We start from the raw sequence: 24,187 nt of genomic DNA on the forward strand, positions 1-24,187 counted from the left end.
TGTGCGTGTGTGGGGCGTGCGTGCGTTCATGTGGGGGGCAGCGAGGGGCGCGCAGCGTCGGCGTCGTCGCTCCCCGGTGTACGGCGTCACGGCGGTGGGCACGGCCCCGACGGAGCGGCTCCGCTGTGGCGGCACCACAGATACACAACAACAACAACCGCCATTCACCACTAAGTGGCAGTGACGTCACCACGACGCTTGTGCCAGGCTATGTGCAACTTGAGGCCACGTGGAGTGTCGAACGCCTGCTGGCAGGAGGTCACGGGGCAGACCCAGGGGCCACGGGTCGACTGACTGAAATGACCGAGATGACTGGCTGATGCACCACCTGTGCCCCCTACTGTGCCAACCTGCTGTGCTTTAGCCACCCGGCGCTCCGCTCGTTGTTGTGAGCGTCGCTCCTCCGCCCTCCGTTGTTGTTGGAGGGCGACTACCTCCAACTGCCCAGTAGCGTCCTTCACGAGCCTCTTCGACAGAGGCCGATCTTGACACCGCTGGTACCAGTCATCGGCAAGTCCACTCAGCTCCACGTCCTCCTGTACCACATCACTCCATCTCTTCTCTAGCCCGTGCCGCGCCCGTTTAGCCCCCTCGATCCGGCCGAACAAAAGCTGTTTCGGCATGCGGTGGCTGGGCATGCGGGCTACATGACCCAGCCATCGCAGCCTTGCCCGCCGGAGGAGCTCACGGATGGGACCTTGCCCATTTCTTTCAAGGATTTGTGAGCTCCTCACACAATCCAGTCTGGGTAAACCCAGGATGGTTCGTAAGCAGACCAGCCTAAATGTTTCTATCCGGCGAAGATGTTCCATTAGGGGGGTCCACGTTTCGCAAGCGTAGAGAAGGGAGGGAATGACCGTGGCCGAGAAGACCTGAAGCTTAGTGCGGAGCGACAGACCAGGTAGCTTCCACACAGCGTTACGCAACCGATGAAAAGATATTGCCGCTCGACTGATTTGGAGTGAGACCTCTGCTGTTAAACTGGAGCCGGTCATAAGCACACTTCCCAGGTATGGGAAGCTCTCCACTCTCTCCACAATTGTCCCATCACCGATTGGGAGTTGTGGGAGTGGTGTCCGATGGTACAAAATACCCAGGCAGGTGCTTAGTTTTGGTGGGGCTGATGGTAAGGCCCCATCTCTTAGTGGCACGCTCCAGTCTCAGCAGTAGCGTCTCCAACTCCTCCTCTAAATGAGCAGCTATTACCAAATCATGCATACATAACGTGGTTGAGCAATAGGGAGCCATCCCTTGACCGCACCCGTGCATCGATCAGCCTCCCATTATATCTGTACCATATGGAGATTCCCCCGGTACAGCTATTGAAGGCTTCACGAACTACGTGGTAAAATAGATGCAACACACACACACAGCACACAGACACACACAGACACACACACAGACACACACACACACAGACACGCACACACAGACAGACACACACAGACACGCACACACAGACAGACACATACAGACACAAACACACAGACAGACACAAACACACAGACAGACACACACAGACACACACACACACACAGACACACACACAGACACACACACACACAGACACACACACAAAAACACACAGACACACACACAGTCACACACACAGACACACACACACAGACACACACACAGACACACACACACAGACACACACACAGACACACACAAAGACACACACACAGACACACACAGACACATACACAGACACACACAGACACACACACAGACACACACACACAGACACACACACAGACACACACAGACACACACACAGACACACACACAGACACACACACACAAAATCCGCGCCCTTCCTCCTCCTCGTCACAGGCGACGCAGCGCCCGAGCGGCACCCAGCAGACACCCCCAGGTGGTGGTGGTTGTTGTTGTGGTGGGTGGTGGTGGTTGTTGTGGTGGGTGGTGGTGGTTGGTGGTGGTGGTTGTGGTGGGTGGTGGTGGTTATTGGTTGTTGTGGGTGGTCGTGGTGGTTGTGGTGGGTGGTGGTTGTTGGTTGTGGTTGGTGGTGGTGGTTGGTGGTGGTTGTGGTTGGTGGTGGTGGTTTTTGGTTGTGGTGGGTGGTGGTGGTTGGGTACGCGATGTGGAGGGGACTCTGAGCTGCGCGTGTCGCGGTGAGTTCCTCCTCTGCACGCCCTGCACACAGCACACACACACAGCACACACACAGCACACACACACAGCACACACACACAGCACACACACACACAGCACACACAGCACACACACACACAGCACACACACACAGCACACACACAGCACACACACACAGCACACACACACACAGCACACACACACACAGCACACACACACAGCACACACACAGCACACACACAGCACACACACACAGCACACACACACACAGCACACAGCACACACACAGCACACACACAGCACACACACACAGCACACAGACACAGCACACACACATCACACACACAGCACACACAGCACACACACAGCACACAGACAGCACACACACACAGCACAAACGCACAGCACACACGCAAAGCACGCACAGCACACACACAGCACACACACAGCACACACACACAGCACACACAACACACACAGCACACACACAGCACACACACACACAGCACACACACAGCACACACAGCACACACACACAGCACACACACAGCACACACACACAGCACACACACACAGCACACACAGACACACAGCACGCACACAGCACACACACACCACACACAGCACACACACACAGACACACAGCACACACCCCACACACAGCACACACACACAGCACACACAGCACACACACACAGCACACACAGCACACACACACAGACACACACACAGCACACACAGACACACAGCACACACACAGACGCAGCACACACACAACACACACACAGCACACACAGCACACAGCACACACCACACAGCACACACAGCACACACAGCACACACACAGCACACACACAGCACACAGCACACACCACACAGCACACACAGCACACACAGCACACACACACATAGCACGCACACACACACAGCACGCACACACAGCACACACACACACACAGCACACACACATAGCACACACAGCACACACACAGCACACACACAGCACACACACACACAGACACACACAGACACACACAGCACACACACACCACACACACACATACACAGACACACAGCACACACAGACACAGCACACACAGACACACAGCACACACAGACACACAGCACACACACAGCACACACACAGACACACACAGCACACACACAGCACACACAGCACACAAACACAGACACACACAGCACACACACAGCACACACAGACACACACACATACACAGACACACACACACAGACACACAGACACAGAGCACACAGACACAGAGCACACAGACACACAGCACACACACACAGACACACACAGACACACAGCACACACACACACAGCACACACACATCACACACACACAGACACACACAGCACACACAAACCACACAGACACATACACAGACACACACAGACACACAGCACACACAGCACACACACAGCACACACACAGCACACACACAGCACGCTGTACACACACAGCACACACACACACACACACATATCACACACACACAGCACACACACACACAGCACACACACACAGCACACACACACAGCACACACAACACACGCACAGCACACGCAGCACACACACAGCACACACACAGCACACACAGCACACACACACATACAGCACACACAGCACACACACAGCACACACACACACAGCACATACAGCACACACACACAGCACACACACACATAGCACGCACACACACAAACACAGCACACACACACAGCACACACAGCACACACACACACAGCACACACACAGCACACACACACACACAGCACACACACACAGCACACACACAGCACACACACACAGCACACAAAGCACACACACACAGCACACACAGAACACACAGCACACACACACACAGCACACACACAGCATACACACACAGCACACACACACAGCACACACACACCCCACACACAGACACACAGCACACACACACACAGCACACACAGCACACACACAGACACACAGCACACACACCACACACAGCACACACACACAGCACACACAGCACACACACAGCACACACAGCACACACACACAGCACACACAGCACACACACAGACACACACACACACACAACACACACTGTACACACACAGCACACAAAGCACACACACACAGCACACACACACACAGAACACATACACAGCACACACACACAGCACACACAGCACTCAAACACAGCACACACACAGCACACAGCACACACAGCACACACAGCACACACACACACAGCACGCACACACACACACAGCACACACATAGCACACACAGCACACACACAGCACACACACACACAGCAACAAAGCACACATAGAGCACACACAGCACACACACACTGATACACAGCACGCACACACAGCACACACACAGCACACACACAGCACACACACACAGACACACACAGCACACACACAGACACACACACACAGCACACACACAGCACACACACACTGCACACACACACAGCACACACACAGCACACACACACACACAGACACACACAGCACACACACACCACACAGACACACAGCACACACACACAGACACAGCACACACAGACACACAGCACACACAGACACACAGCACACACACACAGACACACACAGCACACACACAGCACACACACATACACAGGCACACACACACAGACACACAGACACAGAGCACACAGACACAGAGCACACAGACACACAGCACACACACACAGACACACACAGACTCACAGCACACACACACACACAGCCCACACACATCACACACACACAGACACACACAGCACACACAAACCACACAGACACATACACAGACACACACAGACACACAGCACACACACACAGACACAGTACACACACAGCACACACAGCACACACACACAGCACACACACAGCACACACACACAGCACACACATCACACACAGCACCCACACACACAGCACACACATCACACCGACACACACACAGCACACACACACACAGCACACACACAGCACACAGACACACACACAGACACACACAGCACACACACAGCACACACAGCACACACACAGCACACACACAAACACAAAGCACACAGCACACACACACAGCACACACATCACACACAGCACACACACAGCACACACATCACACCGACACACACACAGTACACACACACAGCACACACACAGCACACAGACACACACAGCACACACACAGCACACACAGCACACACACAGCACACACACAAACACAAAGCACACAGCACACACAGCACACACAGACACAGCACACACACACAGACACACAGCACACAGACACACAGCACACACACATAGACACACACAGACACACAGCACACACACACACAGCACACACACAGCACACACACACACAGACACACACAGCACACACACACCACACATACACAGGCACAAACAGACACACAGCACACACACACAGACACAGCACACACAGACACACAGCACACACACAGCACACACACACAGACACACACAGCACACACACAAACACACAGCACACAGCACACACAGACACACAGCACACACACACAGACACACACAGCACACACACACAGCACACACACATACACAGACACACACACAGACACACAGACACAGAGCACACAGACACAGAGCACACAGACACACAGCACACACAGACACACACAAACACACAGCACACATACACAACACACACACAACACACACACACACAGACACACACAGCACACACAAACAACACAGACACATACACAGACACACACAGACACACAGCACACACACACACAGACACACAGCACACACAGACACAGCACACACAGACACACAGCACACACAGACACACACAGCACACACACACACACTCACACAGCACACAGCACACACAGACACACAGCACACACACACAGACACACAGCACACACACACAGACACAGCACACACACACACACAGACACAGACATACACACACAGACACAGACATACACAGCACACACAGACACACACACAGACACAGCACACACACACAGCACACACACACACACAGACACACAGACACACAGCACACACACAGACACACAGCACACACACACACAGACACACAGCACACACACACAGACACACACAGACACACACCACACACACACAGCACACACACACAGACATACACAGCACACACACACCACACATACACATACAGACACACAGCACACACACACAGACACAGCACACACAGACACACAGCACACACAGACACACAGCACACACAGACACACAGCACACACACCCTGCACACACACAGACACACACAGCACACACACCCTGCACACACCCTGCACACACACACCCTGCACAGCACACACACAGCAGCAGACACATCCCCGCCAGCTGATGCTGGTTGGTGGTGGTAGTGATCGGGGAGCGGTGGGGCAGCGGTTAGCGCACTCCGCTGCGCTCACAAACACCGGGAAGGTGTTCGGGTCGGATCGCGACCATCGTCACTGAACGTGCCGCTGGACGCATCCTCCGCTAGGTCGACTCGGCCTCAAATGCGGTGTAATTGAACATCGCCACTGGGGGAGACAAAGGCGGCCGGGGCGTGGTGGTGCTGCTGCTGCTGCTGGCCACCCAGTAACATAGGCGCTGTCAATCGCTAAGGGCACTTGCCCCTACAGTCTGGTAAGGCTATACAGTACGGGGGATCTTTGTCTTTGAGTGGTGGTGGTGATGATAGTGATGATGTTGGTGGTGATGGTGATGATGTTGGTGGTGGTGGCGGTGTTATTGTTGATGATGGTGGTGGTGGTAATGATGGTGGTGGTGATGGTGATATTGGTGGTATTGGTGATGGTGATGTTGATGATGGTGGTGTTATTGGTGATGTTGGTGGTGATGTTGATGATGGTGGTGTTATTGGTGATGTTGGTGGTAATGATGATGGTGGTGGTGATGTTGGTGGTATTAGTGATGTTATTGGTGATGATGGTGACGGTGGTGATAATGGTGGTGATGATGATCGTGATGCTGGTGGTGGTGGTGCTGGTAGCAGCAGTGATGACGATGTTGCTGCTGATGATGATGGATGGGGTGGTGATGGTGATGATGGTAGTAGTAATAATGGTGATAGTTGTGTTAGTGATGATGGTGGTGGTAGTGATAGTTGTGTCAATGATGATGATAATTGTGAGTGTTAGTGATGATGTTGGTAGTGGTGTGGTAGTGATGGTGATGGTTGTGTTAGTGATGATGGTGGTGGTGATGGTGATGATGGTGGTGATGGTAATAATAATGGTGATAATTGTGAGTGTGTTAGTGATGATGATGATGGTAGTGGTGGTAGTGATGGTTGTGTTAGTGATGATGGTGGTGATGATGGTGATGATGGTGGTGATGGTAGTAATAATGATGATAATTGTGAGTGTGTTAGTGATGATGGTAGTGGTGGTAGTGATGGTTGTGTTAGTGATGATGGTGGTGATGGTGATAATTGTAAGTTTGTTAGTGATGATGATGATGGTAGTGGTGGTAGTGATGGTTGTGTTAGTGATGATGGTGGTGATGATGGTGGTGATGGTAGTAATAATGGTGATAATTGTGAGTGTGTTAGTGATGGTGATGGTAGTGGTGGTAGTGATGGTGATGGTTGTGTTAGTGATGATGATGATGGTGGTGATGGTGATAATTGTGAGTGTGTTAGTGATGATGATGATGGTAGTGGTGGTAGTGATGGTTGTGTTAGTGATGGTGGTGGTGATGGTGATGATGGTGGTGATGGTAGTAATAATGGTGATAATTGTGAGTGTGTTAGTGATGATGATGATGGTAGTGATGGTGATGGTTGTGTTAGTGATGATGGTGGTGCTGATGGTGTTGGTAGTAATAATGGTGATAATTGTGAGTGTGCTAGTGATGATGATGATGATAGTGGTGGTAGTGGTAGTTGTGTTAGTGATGATGATGATAATGGTGGTGGTAATGGAAGTAATAATGGTGATAATTGTGAGTGTGTTAGTGATGATGATGATGATGGTAGTGGTGGTAGTTGTGTTAGTGATGATGATGGTGGTGATGGTAATAATTGTGAGTGTTAGTGATGATGATGGTAGTTGTGCTAGTGATAGTTGTGTTAGTGATGATGATGGTTGTGTTCATGATGATGATGATGGTAGTGGTGGTAGTGATAGTTGTGTTAGTGATGATGATGGTTGTGTTAGTGATGATGATTATGGTAGTGGTGGTAGTGGTGGTAGTGGTAGTTGTGTTAGTGATGATGATGGTGGTGATGGTGATAATTGTGAGTGTGTTTGTGATGATGATGGTAGTGGTGGTGATGGTGATAATTGTGAGTGTGTTAGTGATGATGATGGTAGTGGTGGTAGTGATAGTTGTGTTAGTGACGATGATGGTGGTAGTGGTGGTAGTGATAGTTGTGTTAGTGATGATGGTGATGGTTGTGTTAGTGATGATGATGGTAGTGGTGGTAGTGATAGTTGTGTTAGTGATGATGGTGATGGTTGTGTTAGTGATGATGATGGTAGTGGTGGTAGTGGTGGTAGTGATAGTTGTGTTAGTGATGATGGTTGTGTTAGTGATGATGATGATGGTAGTGGTGGTAGTGTTGGTAGTGATAGTTGTGTTAGTGATGATGATGGTGATGGTTATGTTAGTGATGATGGTGGTAGTGGTGGTAGTGATAGTTGTGTTAGTGATGATGATGGTAGTGGTGGTAGTGATAGTTGTGTTAGTGATGGTGATGGTTGTGTTAGTGATGATGATGGTGACAATGGGAGTGATGGTGATCCTCATATCTTCAGTCATTCAGTCCTCGCAGACAGCCTTGCGCTATTGCTGTTCGCGTCTTGTTTACTCAGGGAATGAACCACGAATGGTGAATGAGTCATGGAGAGGGGGGGGGGTGCTGCGGGTGATACAGGCGAGAATCAATCGGCGAGTGAATGAGTTCGTGGGTGATTCGGGAGGTGAAGAAGTCAATGGGCGAATGATTCAGTGAGTGATTCGATGAATGAATCCATGAATGAGTTAATTCACTGAATGAGTTAATTCGCTGAATGAGTTATTGATTCAATTTGTGAGTTCAACGGTGAGTGAATGATTTAGTGAGTGAACGAGTTAGTGGGTGATTCAATGAATGAATCCATGAATTAGTTAATTGGCTGAACGAGTGATTTGCTGATTACGTTATTTTGTGGGTGAATTATTAAATTAATGAGTGATTCAGTGAGTTAATTATTCAGTGACTGATTGAATGAATGCGTTAATTGTTGAACGACTTATTTAGTTATTCAATTCGTGTGTTCAACGGTGAGTGAATGATCCAGTGAGTGAATGAGTGAGTAATTCGGTGAATGGATCCATGAATGAGGTAATTGGCTGAACCAGTGAGTGAAGGATTCAATGAATGAGTTAATTGTTGAACGAATTATTTAGTCATTCAATTCGTGAGTTCAACAGTGAGTGAATGATTCAGTAGCTGAATGAGTTCACAGTGCAAGGAGTGATTGAGCTCACGATTGGATGAATGACTCGGCGAGTGAGGAATCCAATTAGCGAATGATTAAATTGCTGAAGGAGTTCGTGATTACACCAGGCAATGGTCGAATGAGCGGTGCAGATAATCACTCACTCGGTGAATGAATCAACGAATGAGTGACTTGCTCAATGAGTCACTCAGAAAGTGACCGATTCGGGGAGATGAATGATTGAGCGAGTGGCTGGTTAATCGTGTGAACGACTCAGTTTGATAAATGATGGAATGGATACTATCAACAGCAAAACGGATCAAAGGAAAATAAGAATGAATGAGTGAGCGATTCGGTGAGCGAACGATCGTGAACAGAATGAATACATGAGTCGGTATTAATCTGTATGTAGAATTAAAACATGCAACTCTTTCTCAGAAGCGACGTGGCCACGTGATAGCTCAACGGAGTGGCTCGTACAGCTCAGTGGGCCTCACACCTGGTAAAATACCAACAATAACAACGAGTTGTCGTAGGTTGACGTCTCATCACGGTGGCTACGAGACGTTAACTACCTCGCCTGGTGCGCAGGAGGTCGTGGGTTCGATCCCGACCCTGACGATGCCCCCTGCTGTAGATTTGGAGTCTGTGTCTCTCTCTCATCATCATCACGGTGGCTATGAGACGTTAACTACCTCGCCTGGTGCGCAGGAGGTCGTGCGTTCGATCCCGACCCTGACGATGCCCCCTGCTGTAGATTTGGAGTCTGTGTCTCGCTCTCATCATCATCACGGTGGCTACGAGATGTTAACTACCTCGCCTGGTGTGCAGGAGGTCGTGGGTTCGATCCTGACCCTGACGACGCCCCCTGCTGTAGATTTGGAGTCTGCGTCTCTCTCTCTCATCATCATCATCATCACGGTGGCTACGAGACGTTAACTACCTCGCCTGGTGCGCAGGAGGTCGTGGGTTCGATCCCGACCCTGACGATGCCCTCTGCTGTAGATTTGGAGTCTGTGTCTCTCTCTCATCATCATCACGGTGGCTATGAGATGTTAACTACCTCGCCTGGTGTGCAGGAGGTCGTGGGTTCGATCCCGACCCTGACGATGCCCCCTGCTGTAGATTTGGAGTCTGTGTCTCTCTCTCATCATCATCACGGTGGCTATGAGACGTTAACTACCTCGCCTGGTGCGCAGGAGGTCGTGCGTTCGATCCCGACCCTGACGATGCCCCCTGCTGTAGATTTGGAGTCTGTGTCTCGCTCTCATCATCATCACGGTGGCTACGAGATGTTAACTACCTCGCCTGGTGTGCAGGAGGTCGTGGGTTCGATCCTGACCCTGACGACGCCCCCTGCTGTAGATTTGGAGTCTGCGTCTCTCTCTCTCATCATCATCATCATCACGGTGGCTACGAGACGTTAACTACCTCGCCTGGTGCGCAGGAGGTCGTGGGTTCGATCCCGACCCTGACGATGCCCTCTGCTGTAGATTTGGAGTCTGTGTCTCTCTCTCATCATCATCACGGTGGCTATGAAATGTTAACTACCTCGCCTGGTGTGCAGGAGGTCGTGGGTTCGATCCCGACCTTGACGATGCCCCTGCTGTAGATTTGGAGTCTGTGTCTCTCTCACTCATCATCACGGTGGCTAGGAGATGTTAACTACCTCGCCTGTTGTGCAGGAGGTCGTGGGTTCGATCCTGACCTTACGGGGACGTTTGTTTTTTGCCAGTATCAAAAACTGCCACAAGTACCGTGTGTGTGGTTAATGCAGTACTTTATGATTCCTTGCAATTGTGTGTAGTGTCTATTCGGTGTTTGAACACTTGAAGCAATTGGCGGGACCCCCGGGGTCCCATCACTGCCCCAGGGTGGGAAAACCCGTGTAGCGACACGAATCTTGTTGCCTTACCGACAACAAAACTAGCGTCAATCGATTGGCCTCGTCGAGAGCTACTCGGGGACACTAAGTTTCGTAAAAAGTTGAAAAATTACATAAACACGTTAAATTCACTGCCTGGGGGGGGGCTCGCCTAGGCAAATAAACTGAGGATCGACAGCTGACCGGAGGGCGTCGTCGCCGCGCACGACTGCGGCGGACGCCCCCCGGGGCTTGCGTTTGGCCGGTGGGGGTGGCGCCCATCGTGTCGATCGCCGCCTGCTGCTGGCGCTTGTTTGGCGCGAGTCTGGGCGGGTGGCGTGTTGCTGTCGGGATCACGAGTGGGCGGACTGAGAAATAATAATTATTGACCTGATTTTTGCGGGACCCCGGGGTCCTGCCAAATGATTCACTTGATCACAACGGCTGTTTTATTGCCAGCGAGGGCTGGCACAGCCGATGATTATTGTATCACCGTCTTTGGTTCTTTCGGCAAAGTCACGTAGGAAATAAATAGAATAAAGTTAATCAAATCACGACGTTTCGGAAGTAAAACAGTTGTTAAAATGTCAATTTACTACTTGCTGTGACTATCCCACCTGATGACGGAGGCTTGTGTTTCTGCCGAAACGTCGTGATTTGATTAACTTTAGTTTCTTTTTTTACCTACGTGACTTTACCGATAGAATTAAAGAGGGCGGATCATTGCAGTCACGAAAACTTCGAATCTAGAATTATTGTTTCATCGTTTTGATATGGACGGCTCCGTCGTAGTTAGTAGCGGTCGGAGTTTGCCCTTTGCAATATTTACGTTACTAAATGGGACCTTTTTAGCCAGTATCAAAGTATGGAAAAATAAGAGTCGGCTTTACCATTGCAGGCCCCGTAGACAAAGCTGCTCACCCCGAGCTGTAAGTGCTCTGACGCGAGGTCTGTCCTTGCAGCGCTGTTCTCTTGTCTGACACGGACTAGGCCATGAAGAAGGCTGTCTGCCTGTGGTGTAGGCCAATCAGTTTCAAAGACAATGCCATCAAATATGATCACAGCACGTGTGCTTTGCATGCTTTGTCACAAGTACTGTGTGTGGTTCATCTGTAGTGGGTTCACGGGACACGGAGACGGTGGAGTAGAGGCAGCACTGTTTATTCAAGCTTGGCAAGGGTTACACTGGAAGGGGTAACGGCCCCTTTACCCGTACACACGCTGGGACACCCTCTAGGCTAACAGCCTAACTCCTGTGCTCCCAGTTCCTACAGCTACAGGCGCTCGAGGAGGCTATCTGACCCGGCCCTGGTCATGGCACAGATCACGGCACCCCACCAGACAGACTGACCCTTAGAAGGGCTCCGGCTCTGAGGCTCTGGGGCCGCACCACCGGCTTGCCCTGCCGGCCCTTAAAAGGACAGCGGTCAGGGAAGTCCCAGGGTCTATCTAGCCGGCCTTCCTTCTTCACTGGTTCATCGCTCTTGGCCCCAAAACACTGCCCCGAGCTCTCTGGCTCCCCGCCCTTTATTCCCACACACCACTGAGGGGCGGGGCTGTAGCGGACGTGGTTGTAGCCACCATGATGTCACTGTGTGCTCCCTTCCCGCAACACCCCTACATCAGTAAACTTGATGATGCCTTGGAAAAGGTTGAATCTATATTTGGTGTTTGGACATCTGAACAGAACTGTTGTTTAATTTCCAGAAAGGATAAAACCTATTCTTATTTTTCATACTTTGATCCTGGCAAAAAAAAGGTATCCCATCGATATGACTGCTCACACCGAGCTATAAGTCCTCTGATACTTGTGGCATTGTCTTTGCGCTATTTGCCTTTTAGCGTTGTTCTCTGGTCTACTGACAGTGGTGGTGAGACTAGGCCATCAAGAAGGCTGCCTGTAAGTCTAGTGTAGGCCAATCAGTTTCAAAGACAATGCAAGTAACATTATCAGAGTGCTTGCTTGATGTGCCACAAGTACTGTTTGGTTAATGCAGTACTTGATGATGCCTTGCAATAGCTGTGTGTGTGTGTCCAGTTGGTGTTTGAACATCTTAACACAACTGTTTTATTGCCATCATTTTGATTTGCACTGTAAAAAAATGTATCCCATAGATGTAGCTGCTCAACCCGAGATATGAACACTTTGATACTTGTGGCATTATCTTTGTGCTGTTCGCCTTTTGCCGTTGTTCTCTGGTTTGACACCGGTGGTGAGACTAAGTCATGGAGAAGGCTTCGGTCTCTGATGTAGGCCAATCGGTTTAAAACAATGCATTTATTATTATTATTATCAGAGGATGTTTGTTTGCATGTTTCGCTACAAGTCCTGTGTGTGATTAATGCAGTACTTGATGATGCCTTGCAATAGCTGTGTGTGTGTGTCTAGTTGGTATGTGAACATCTTAACAAAACTGTTTAATTGCCAGAAAGGGTACAAACAAATTATTGTTTTGTTCATCGGGGCTGTGTTTGATGCAGGCTAAACGCAATTGGCGCTCTGTCTCTTCTTGTCTGCAGGAGTGGAGTCAGGAGAGTGAGGGGACTCGCTCCACCCCACCACATCTAGCGAGGGGGACAGAGAAAGAGACAGAGAGAGACGCACACAGACACACACAGACACACACACAGATCACTGCTTTTTGTGTTTAGTTTGATGTCCTTCCCTCGCAACTACGATTAGCACGGTTGGCTACGTACGGTGCGAAAGAAGTCCAGCATACACACAAAGACCAGACACACACAGACACCTACGGACGGACGGACGGACACACAGAGAGGCAGAGAGACGCCGGGCGTCGCCCTGGTGACCCAGGCGGCAGCGAGGCTCGGGCTCCGAGTGCACGAAGTGATGGAGGCGATTTGGGTCTACCAGTTCCGTCTCATCCTGGTGGGGGACTCCACGGTGGGGAAGTCTTCGCTGCTCAAGGTGAGGCCACCCGCCCCACCTCCAAAACAGTCTGTTAAGGCTACGGGTGATCTTTGTCCTTGAGTGTTGCCTTCACCGCGTGTCCATTTGGTTGCTGCGTAGTAACTACATAATCAGTGATGTAGTGACTACATTATCAATGGTGTAGTAACTACATTATCAGTGGTGTAGTGATTACATTATCAGTGGCATAGTAACTACATTATCAGTGGCGTAGTAACTACATTATCAGTGGCGTAGTAACAACATTATCAGTGGCGTAGTAACAACATTATCAGTGGCGTAGTAACTACATTATCAGTGGCGTAGTAACGACATTATCAGTGACGTAGTAACTGCATTATCAATGGTGTAGTAACTACATTATCAGTGGTGTAGTAACTACATCATCAGTGGTGTAGTGACTACATTATCAGTGGTGTAGTAACTACATTATCAGTGGTGTAGTAACTACATTATCAGTGGTGTAGTGACTACATCATCAGTGGTGTAGTAACTACATTATCAGTGGTGTAGTGATTACATTATCAGTGGCGTAGTAACTACATTATCAGCGGCGTAGTAACTACATTATCAGTGGCGTAGTGACTACATTATCAGTGGCGTAGTAACTACATTATCAGCGGCGTAGTAACTACATTATCAGTGGCGTAGTGACTACATTATCAGTGGCGTAGTAACAACATTATCAGTGGCGTAGTAACTACATTATCAGTGGCATAGTAACTACATTATCAGTGGCGTAGTAACTACATTATCAGTGGCGTAGTAACTACATTATCAGTGGTGTAGTGACTACATTATCAATGGTGTAGTGACTACATTATCAGTGGCGTAGTAACGACATTATCAGTGACGTAGTAACTGCATTATCAATGGTGTAGTAACTACATTATCAGTGGTGTAGTAACTACATCATCAGTGGTGTAGTGACTACATTATCAGTGGTGTAGTAACTACATTATCAGTGGTGTAGTAACTACATTATCAGTGGTGTAGTGACTACATCATCAGTGGTGTAGTAACTACATTATCAGTGGTGTAGTGATTACATTATCAGTGGCGTAGTAACTACATTATCAGCGGCGTAGTAACTACATTATCAGTGGTGTAGTAACTACATTATCAGTGGTGTAGTAAGTACATTATCAGTAGCGTAGTAATTACATTATCAGTGGCGTAGTGACTACATTATCAGTGGTGTAGTAACTACATTATCAGTGGTGTAGTAACTACATTATCAGTGGTGTAGTAACTACATTATCAGTGGTGTAGTAAGTACATTATCAGTAGCGTAGTAATTACATTATCAGTGGCGTAGTGACTACATTATCAGTGGTGTAGTAACTACATTATCAATGGTGTAGTAACTACATTATCAGTGGCGTAGTGACTACATTATCAGTGGCGTAGTAACTACATTATCAGCGGCGTAGTAACTACATTATCAGTGGCGTAGTGACTACATTATCAGTGGCGTAGTAACAACATTATCAGTGGCGTAGTAACTACATTATCAGTGGCATAGTAACTACATTATCAGTGGCGTAGTAACTACATTATCAGTGGCGTAGTAACTACATTATCAGTGGTGTAGTGACTACATTATCAATGGTGTAGTGACTACATTATCAGTGGTGTAGTGACTACATTATCAATGGTGTAGTGACTACATTATCAGTGGTGTAGTGACTACATTATCAATGGTGTAGTGACTACATTATCAGTGGTGTAGTAAGTACATTATCAGTGGCGTAGTAACTACATTATCAGTGGCGTAGTGACTACATTATCAGTGGTGTAGTAACTACATTATCAGTGGTGTAGTAACTACATTATCAGTGGTGTAGTAAGTACATTATCAGTAGCGTAGTAATTACATTATCAGTGGCGTAGTGACTACATTATCAGTGGTGTAGTAACTACATTATCAATGGTGTAGTAACTACATTGTCAGTGGTGTAGTAGCTACATTATCAGTGGCGTAGTAACTACATTATCAGTGGCGTAGTAACTGCGTTATTATCATCTCAGGGGGTGGTGCGGTCACCCCAATATTTGCTTTGTCTCTCTAGAGCATCTTTTATTGTTGTAAACAAGCTCCTTCACAGGTTTCATTTTCGAGACGATTTATTCTACATGAACGTTTTACAAGTCGAGTGTATGACTCACACGTTTCTCAAGGCTACGACTCTCTGCAGCCCGGTGGTTTCCGCTAGATCAGTCCTTCTTGATGGTTTCCACTCTGTAGATCTCAGACAGTCTTTCTTGATGGTTTCCACCATGTAGATCCCAGACAGTCTTTCTTGATGGTGTCCATGGTGTAGATCCCTGACAGTCTTTCTTGATGGTGTCCATGGTGTAGATCCCAGACAGTCGTTCTTGATGGTCCCCATGGTGTAGATCCCAGACAGTCCTTCTTGATGGTTTCATGGTGTAGATCCCTGACAGTCTTTCTTGATGGTCCCCATGGTGTAGATCTCAGACAGTCCTTCTTGATGGTGTCCATGGTGTAGATCCCTGACAGTCTTTCTTGATGGTCCCCATGGTGTAGATCCCAGACAGTCTTTCTTGATGGTCCCATGGTGTAGATCCCAGACAGTCTTTCTTGATGGTGTCATGGTGTAGATCCCAGACAGTCCTTCTTGATGGTGTCCATCGTGTAGATCCCAGACAGTCTTTCTTGATGGTCCCCATGGTGTAGATCCCAGACAGTCTTTCTTGATGGTGTCCATGGTGTACATCCCAGACAGTCTTTCTTGATGGACCCCATGGTGTAGATCCCAGACAGTCCTTCTTGATGGTTCCCATGGTGTAGATCCCAGACAGTCTTTCTTGATGGTCCCCATGGTGTAGATCCCAGACAGTCTTTCTTGATGGTGTCCATGGAGTAGATCCCAGACAGTCTTTCTTGATGGTTCCCATGGTGTAGATCCCAGAAGTCTTTCTTGATGGTGTCCATGGTGTAGATCCCAGACAGTCTTTCTTGATGATTTCTATGGTGTAGATCTCAGACAGTATTTCTTGATTGTGTCCATGGTGTAGATCCCAGACAATTGTCTTTCTTGATGATTTCCATGGTGTAGATCCCAGACAGTCTTTCTTGATGGTGTCCATGGTGTAGATCCCAGACAGTCTTTCTTGATGGTTTCCATTGTGTAGATCCCAGACAGTCTTTCTTGATGGTGTCCATGGTGTAGATCCCAGACAGTCTTTTTTGATGGTCCCCATGGTGTACATCCCAGACGGTCTTTCTTGATGGTCCCCATGGTGTAGATCTCAGACAGTTTTTCTTGATGGTGTCCATGGTGTAGATCCCAGACAGTCTTTCTTGATGGTGTCCATGGTGTAGATCCCAGACAGTCTTTCTTGATGGTCCCCATGGTGTAGATCCCAGACAGTCTTTCTTGATGGTTTCCAAGGTGTAGATCCCAGACAGTCTTTCTTGATGGTGTCCATGGTGTAGATACCAGACAGTCTTTCTTGATGGTTTCCAAGGTGTAGATCCTAGACAGTCTTTCTTGATGGTCCCCATGGTGTAGATCCTAGACAGTCTTTCTTGATGGTCCCTATGGTGTAGATCCCAGACAGTCTTTCTTGATGGTCCCCATGGTGTAGATCCCAGACAGTCTTTCTTGATGGTCCCCATGGTGTAGATCCCAGACAGTCTTTCATGATGGTTCCCATCGTGTAGATCCCAGAGAGTCTTTCTTGATGGTTTCCATGGTGTAGATCCCAGACAGTCTTTCTTGATGGTTTCCATGGTGTAGATCCCAGACAGTATTTCTTGATGGTGTCCATGGTGTAGATCCCAGACAGTCTTTCCTGATGGTGTCCATGGTGTAGATCCCAGACAGTCTTTCTTGATGGTCCCCATGGTGTAGATCCCAGACAGTCTTTCTTAATGTTGTTCATTGTGTAGATCCCAGACAGTCTTTCTTGATGGTTTCCATGGTGTAGATTCCAGACAGTCTTTCTTGATGGACCCCATGGTGTAGATCCCAGACAGTCTTTCTTGATGGTTCCTATGGTGTAGATCCTAGACAGTCTTTCTTGATGGTGTCCATGGTGTAGATCCCAGACAGTCTTTCTTGATGGTTCCCATGGTGTAGGTCCCAGACAGTCTTTCTTGATGGTGTCCATGGTGTAGATCCCAGACAGTCTTTCTTGATGGTCCCCATGGTGTAGATCCCAGACAGTCTTTCTTGATGGTTTCCATGGTGTAGATCCCAGACAGTCTTTCTTGATGGTTCCCATGGTGTAGATCCCAGACAGTCCTTCTTGATGGTGCCCATGGTGTAGATCTCCAACAGGTGGCGATGTCGTCCACTCTCAGTCGTCCTTCAGTCCCCGTGAGCCTCGCCCCCCCGTAGATCCCCGCTCGGCTACCCGCCCCGGCAACTTCCAGCACTTTCCCCCGGTAGATGCTTCCAGCAGGCTCCACCGTCTTCTACTTCCCTTCCCGAACCTTCCCTCATGCAGGACTCTGCACCTGTTTCCACCCCATCTCCACTGACCTCACGTGAACCCTTCCCTATATTAGTAGTAGTGGATAGCGCAGCCTCCACCTCTTGCCCCAATCCACATCATCGTCGTCAAAAAATGGGTGGATTGTTATCCTGCACATCAGCACCACGGACCTTTACGAGCCCCGTTCAGACGAACGAGTCCATCATGGTCGGAACAGAGGAGAGAAACAGCTGCGAGGCGCTGTTATAATCATGTTATAAACCATACCATTAACCGTGGTGTGAGAAGTATTAAGAGTCAATGCCAGCGAAAGAGCTGCGGTCTGAAGGTCACCATGAAATAATTAATTAAGAATCGAAATGGTTTAAAACATCTTTCCAATGGTTACTAAACCAGAATCCATCTTCTCGGTTGAAATTGTCTCTGTGCTTGTATATGTGGATAGCCTCATGAACGAATCTCTCATGGTAGCCGGTTGGCTTGCAAAGAACCTCCGTCTTGGAGAAGTCAATGTCATGTGAGCCCACTGAATTATAACAGTGATCTGCCACGGCGGAGGAGTTCGTTCTATCGTGTTTCAAGTCTGCTTCAGGTTCGCGGATGCGGTCCGAGATATGTCGTTTGGTTTCTCCAATGTAGCTACTACCACAGAGGCACTTTAGTTTGTAAACGCCCGGGTACTGTATGTCTGGAACAGCATCTTTTACAGATGGAACCAGATCACGGATTTTATGTACTGTGTTGAATCGGACCTGGATCTTGTGTTTATTCAGGATTTTGGAGATCTTTTCAGTGACCCCTGCAATGTAGGGTAAGGTGATGGATTTGAGTGGCTCCACAAGAGGATCCTTATTCATGACTGGAGTGATGGCTTTGCGGATTGTGTAGTCGGAGTAACCATTAGCCCTGAGAGCCTGGTGTATGTGTTTGAGTTCACTGGTAATGTGTTCCTGGTCGGAAATGCATTGGGCTCTATGGTATAGAGTCTTGATGAGGGAGTTCTTCTGGGATGGATGGTGGTGGGAATCCGGTTTCAAGTAAGCATCTGTATGGGTAGCTTTTCTGTAGACAGAGTGGCTCATTAAGCCATCAGGTCTCCTTTTAATTAAGACATCCAAAATGGGTAGCTTGCCATCTTTTTCCACCTCCATGGTAAATCTGATGGCTGGGTGTATGGAATTGATGTGGTCCCGGAATTGGTCTAGAGCAGGCTGGCCATGTGGCCAGATGACAAAAGTGTCATCCACGTACCTCTTCCATAAGGTCGGGCGTAGAGTGGCAGTCTGGATGGCGTCAGTTTCAAATTTTTCCATGAATACGTTGGCTACAACCGGAGACAGGGGGGAGCCCATTGGGGTGCCCTCAATCTGTTTGTAGAAATTTCCATTCCAGGTGAAGTATGTGTTGGTTAAGCAATATCTCACCAGGGGGGGGGGGTACATCAGTATGCAGTCCATGATTAACCAAGTCTTCAATGATAGCGATGGTGTCAGGTACTGGAACTTTGGTGAACAAGGACACCACATCAAAACTGACAAGCAGGTCGTCTGGGGACAGGGAAATGTCTTTGATTGTCGATACCAGGTGAGTAGAATTTAGTACTGCAGAGGTGGTTTTTCCAGAGAAAGGTCGCAGTATATCAGCAAGAAAACGTGCCAGTTTATAGGTGGGGGAGTTGATAGTAGAGACGATGGGACGAAGGGGTGTATCTTCTTTGTGTATCTTTGGAAGGCCATATAATCTTGGTGGTCTGGCAGCAGAGGGTTTCAACGAGAACTGTTTGGTCTGATGAATTAATGCTGTTGAATCAGAGATGATTTTGTTCGTTTTGGTAACCAGGCTGTTGGTGGGATCTCTTTTTATTTTTGTATAGCTGCCATCGTTGAGTAGTTCTTGAAATTTGTTGTTATATTCTGTTTTGTCCATGATGACAGTGGCATTGCCCTTGTCGGCTGAGAGGATGACAATATCATCTCTCTTTTTTAATTGAGACAATTCAAAGTGTTCATCTTTGCTGATGTTGCTAGGTGGCAACTTAGCGTTTTTGAGGGTTGCAGCGATTTCAGATCTTGCTATGTCTGCAGAGATGTGACTCAAGCCCTTGAGTGCAACGTCGACAAGGGCAATGATATAATTAACCGGTATGTGTCTCGGTGTGACAGCAAAGTTTAGACCTTTAGCTAAAACGGATTTCAGGCCATCAGAAATGGAACTGTTACTGCGATTAATTACGACTTTGTTAACGTTTAACTTTTCAGTGTGTGGATCCGATTTTTTGTTGGAAAGATGATTGAATTTGGAAATCAAATTGTTCCTACATTTGGTCGACATAGTGGCAGACGAAGAGGTAGTCATATTGTCTATATGTTCCCAATCCGATGTAGACATAGTTGCTGTCAATGTTAAGTGTGATTTGTAGAGTGTCTTGTCTAACTGATCCAGCTTGGTGCGTGTAAGTCTGATTTTTTCTGAGATAAGAGCGAAGCTAGTTCTAGCTAGAATTCGTTTTGCATTGAAAGAAGTTGCAGCAGCAGAGGTTCGTGTAAATGCGGTTGGTATTACCTTAGGGTCACGGCATCTCTTCAGAAAGGTGAGAGACTCGATTAGTTGAGCTTTCTTGTCCCGGAGTTTGTTGAATGATCTTAAGGTTGTGTGGAATCCCTCCCCGTAGAGGCGGTTAAATTTCGATTTAAAGCTTTCGTGACTGCAAGGATTCATCTTCATTGGTTCTTTCGGTAAAGTCACGTAGAATGAGAATAAAATAATAAAATAAAACAATAAAATTCTCACGACGTTTCGGCCACAACACAAGTGGCCTTCTTCAGGTGAAAGGAACAAACCTGTCGGGACGACAGAGCTACAATGAACGCTGCTAAGATTCGCAGCGTCTTTTAAGCTGGTTGAGAGAAGTGAGGCAATTCTAGATTTAAAGCTTTCGTGACTGCTAGGATCCATACTCTTTGGTTCTATTGGGTAAAGTCACGTATGTGAAAATAAAATAACAAAAAATCACGACGTTTCGGCCACAACACAAGCGGCCTTCATCAGGTGAAGGGACGAGACTGTCTGGAGAACAGCGCTGGAGTGAGAGAAGCCACGCTTAGATCACGACCTATAAGCTGTGTGAGAAGAAAAACAAAGCGCCTTGACAAAGGAATTAGCATATAATTTAGCATTGAAATGGCTCATTGAAATAGCTAAGTTAAAGTATACACATCCACAGAGGTACCCCTTGACAAAGGAATTAGCATAGAATTTAGCATTGAAATAGCTGAGTGATTAGCTTGTAACTGGTCACAGAAATAGCTATTTTGATTTAAAGCTTTCGTGACTGCAGTAATTCATATTCTTAGTTTTTTCGGTAAAGTCACGTTGAAGAGAAACAACAAAATAATAAAATATATATAAAACAATAAAAAAATTCTCACGACGTTTCGACCATAACTCAAACGGTCGTCTTCTGAAGATCGGTCGTCTTCTAAAGACGACCGTTTGAGTTATGGTCGAAACGTCGTGAGAATTTTTTATTGTTTTATACATATTTTATTATTTTGTTGTTTCTCTTCAACGTGACTTTACCGAAAAAACTAAGAATATAGAAATAGCTATGTTAAAGTCAGAGCATATACATTCACCGAGGCACCTAGTACTAATCAAACAGGATAATTTAGCGAAACACAACCACGCTCAGACAGCGGACCTTTAAACTGTGTGCGAGCAAACAAGGTGTTCTGACAAAGAAATTAGCATAAAAATTAGCATTTGATTGGCCGATTTTAGGAAAGAGGTGGTGTACGTGCCGGTGGACTTGCCGTTTGGCGCGGGGGGGGGGGGCAGGGAGGGGGAGTTTACCTATTGATGGTGTGAAAAGGGAATTTATAAGAGCTGCGAAAGTTTGGGGTACCACTACTTGAAAAAATATACTGTACCATTGAAATTAGTTTAATGTTTAGTTCGATTTAGAACATCTTTCCAATGGTTGCTTAATTTGAAACCATCTTCTCGGTTGAAATTGTGTCTGTGTTTGTAGATCTGAATTGCTTCATGAACAAATCTCTGATAAAAGCCCGTGGGTTTGCAAAGAACCTTGGTATCGGAGAAAATTATATCGTGATCCCCCACAACGTTGTAACAGTGATCAGCCACGGCAGAAGAATTCGTTTTGCCGTGTTTCAAATCTGATTTGTGCTCGCGAATTCGGTCAGAGACATGTCGCTTTGTCTCCCCGATATAGCAATCACCGCAGGTACAACTCAATTTGTAAACCCCGGGGTACTGTAAGTCAGGAATGACATCCTTCACGGATGGGATCAGATCACGAATTTTGTGTACTGTATTGAACGGGACCTGGATCTTGTGTTTGTTTAGAATTATGGAAATCTTTTTAGTAACGCCTGCTATATATGGAAGTGTGATGGTTTTGACCGGAGTATCAAGTGGTTGTTTCTGTATGGAGGAAGAAACAGCTTGGCGGATGGTACGGTCAGAGTAACCATTCCTTTTGAGGGCCAGGTGTACATGTTTTAATTCACTGGTCAGGTGGTGTTGGTCCGAAATGCAATGAGCCCTATGGTATAAAGTTTTGATGAGAGAATTATTTTGGGCTGGGTGGTGGTAGGAATCAGGTTTCAAGTAGGAATCTGTGTGGGTGGGTTTCCTGTAGACAGAATGCCCCAATGAGCCATCAGGTCTCCTCTCAAACAGAACATCTAAGAATGGTAGCTTTCCATCTTTCTCCACTTCCATGGTGAATTTAATGGCGGGATGTCTGGAATTGATGTGGTGTAGGAAAAGGTTCAGAGCTGGGAGGCCATGTGGCCAAATGACGAAAGTGTCATCCATATATCTCTTCCACAGGGAAGGTCTGAGGGTGGAAGTCTGGATGGCGTCTGATTCAAATTTCTCCATGAAAATATTGGCTATCACTGGTGATAAGGGGGGTCCCATGGGGGTACCCTCATTTTGTTTGTAGAAGGAGCCATTCCAAGTAAAGTAGGTATTGTTGAGGCAGTGCCTAACCAGTGCAGGTGTGTCGGGGTCTAGTCCATGTTGGACCAAATTTTCAATTATTTCAATGGTATCAGGTACTGGGACCTTGACGAACAAAGAGACCACATCGAAGCTGACAAGGATATCGTCAGGGGACAGTACAACGTCTTTGACCATGGAGACCAATTGGGCTGAGTTAAGTACTGCTGAGGCGGCCTTGCCAGTGAAAGGCAGCAAGGTATCTGACAGAAAACGGGCTAGTCTATAGGTAGGGGAATTTATGCAAACCGACACACCTGATGATGACC

The 24,187-nt window shown here is 47.7% G+C and overlaps 1 protein-coding gene across 5 annotated transcripts in view; it reads left to right on the forward strand.

Annotated features, from left to right (window-relative positions):
- Positions 1-1,231: 1,231 nt before the first annotated feature.
- Positions 1,232-24,187, forward strand: part of LOC116956684 (ras-related protein Rab-39B) — a 33,714-nt gene continuing 10,758 nt past the window's right edge. Inside the window, exons 1-3 of one of the 5 annotated variants that reach the window (XM_076054667.1) lie at positions 1,915-2,135; positions 6,681-6,826; positions 14,012-14,420. In XM_076054667.1, the coding sequence (XP_075910782.1) occupies positions 14,343-14,420 (78 nt within the window). In that variant the 5' untranslated portion in view covers positions 1,915-2,135; positions 6,681-6,826; positions 14,012-14,342. The other 4 variants (XM_076054669.1, XM_076054668.1, XM_076054671.1 and 1 more) reach the window with 4 other exon arrangements.

This window comes from Petromyzon marinus, chromosome 66 (assembly GCF_048934315.1).
Source record: "Petromyzon marinus isolate PM22_M1 ecotype Great Lakes invasive population chromosome 66, UKy_Petmar_22M1.pri1.0, whole genome shotgun sequence".
Taxonomy (NCBI): domain Eukaryota; kingdom Metazoa; phylum Chordata; class Hyperoartia; order Petromyzontiformes; family Petromyzontidae; genus Petromyzon; species Petromyzon marinus.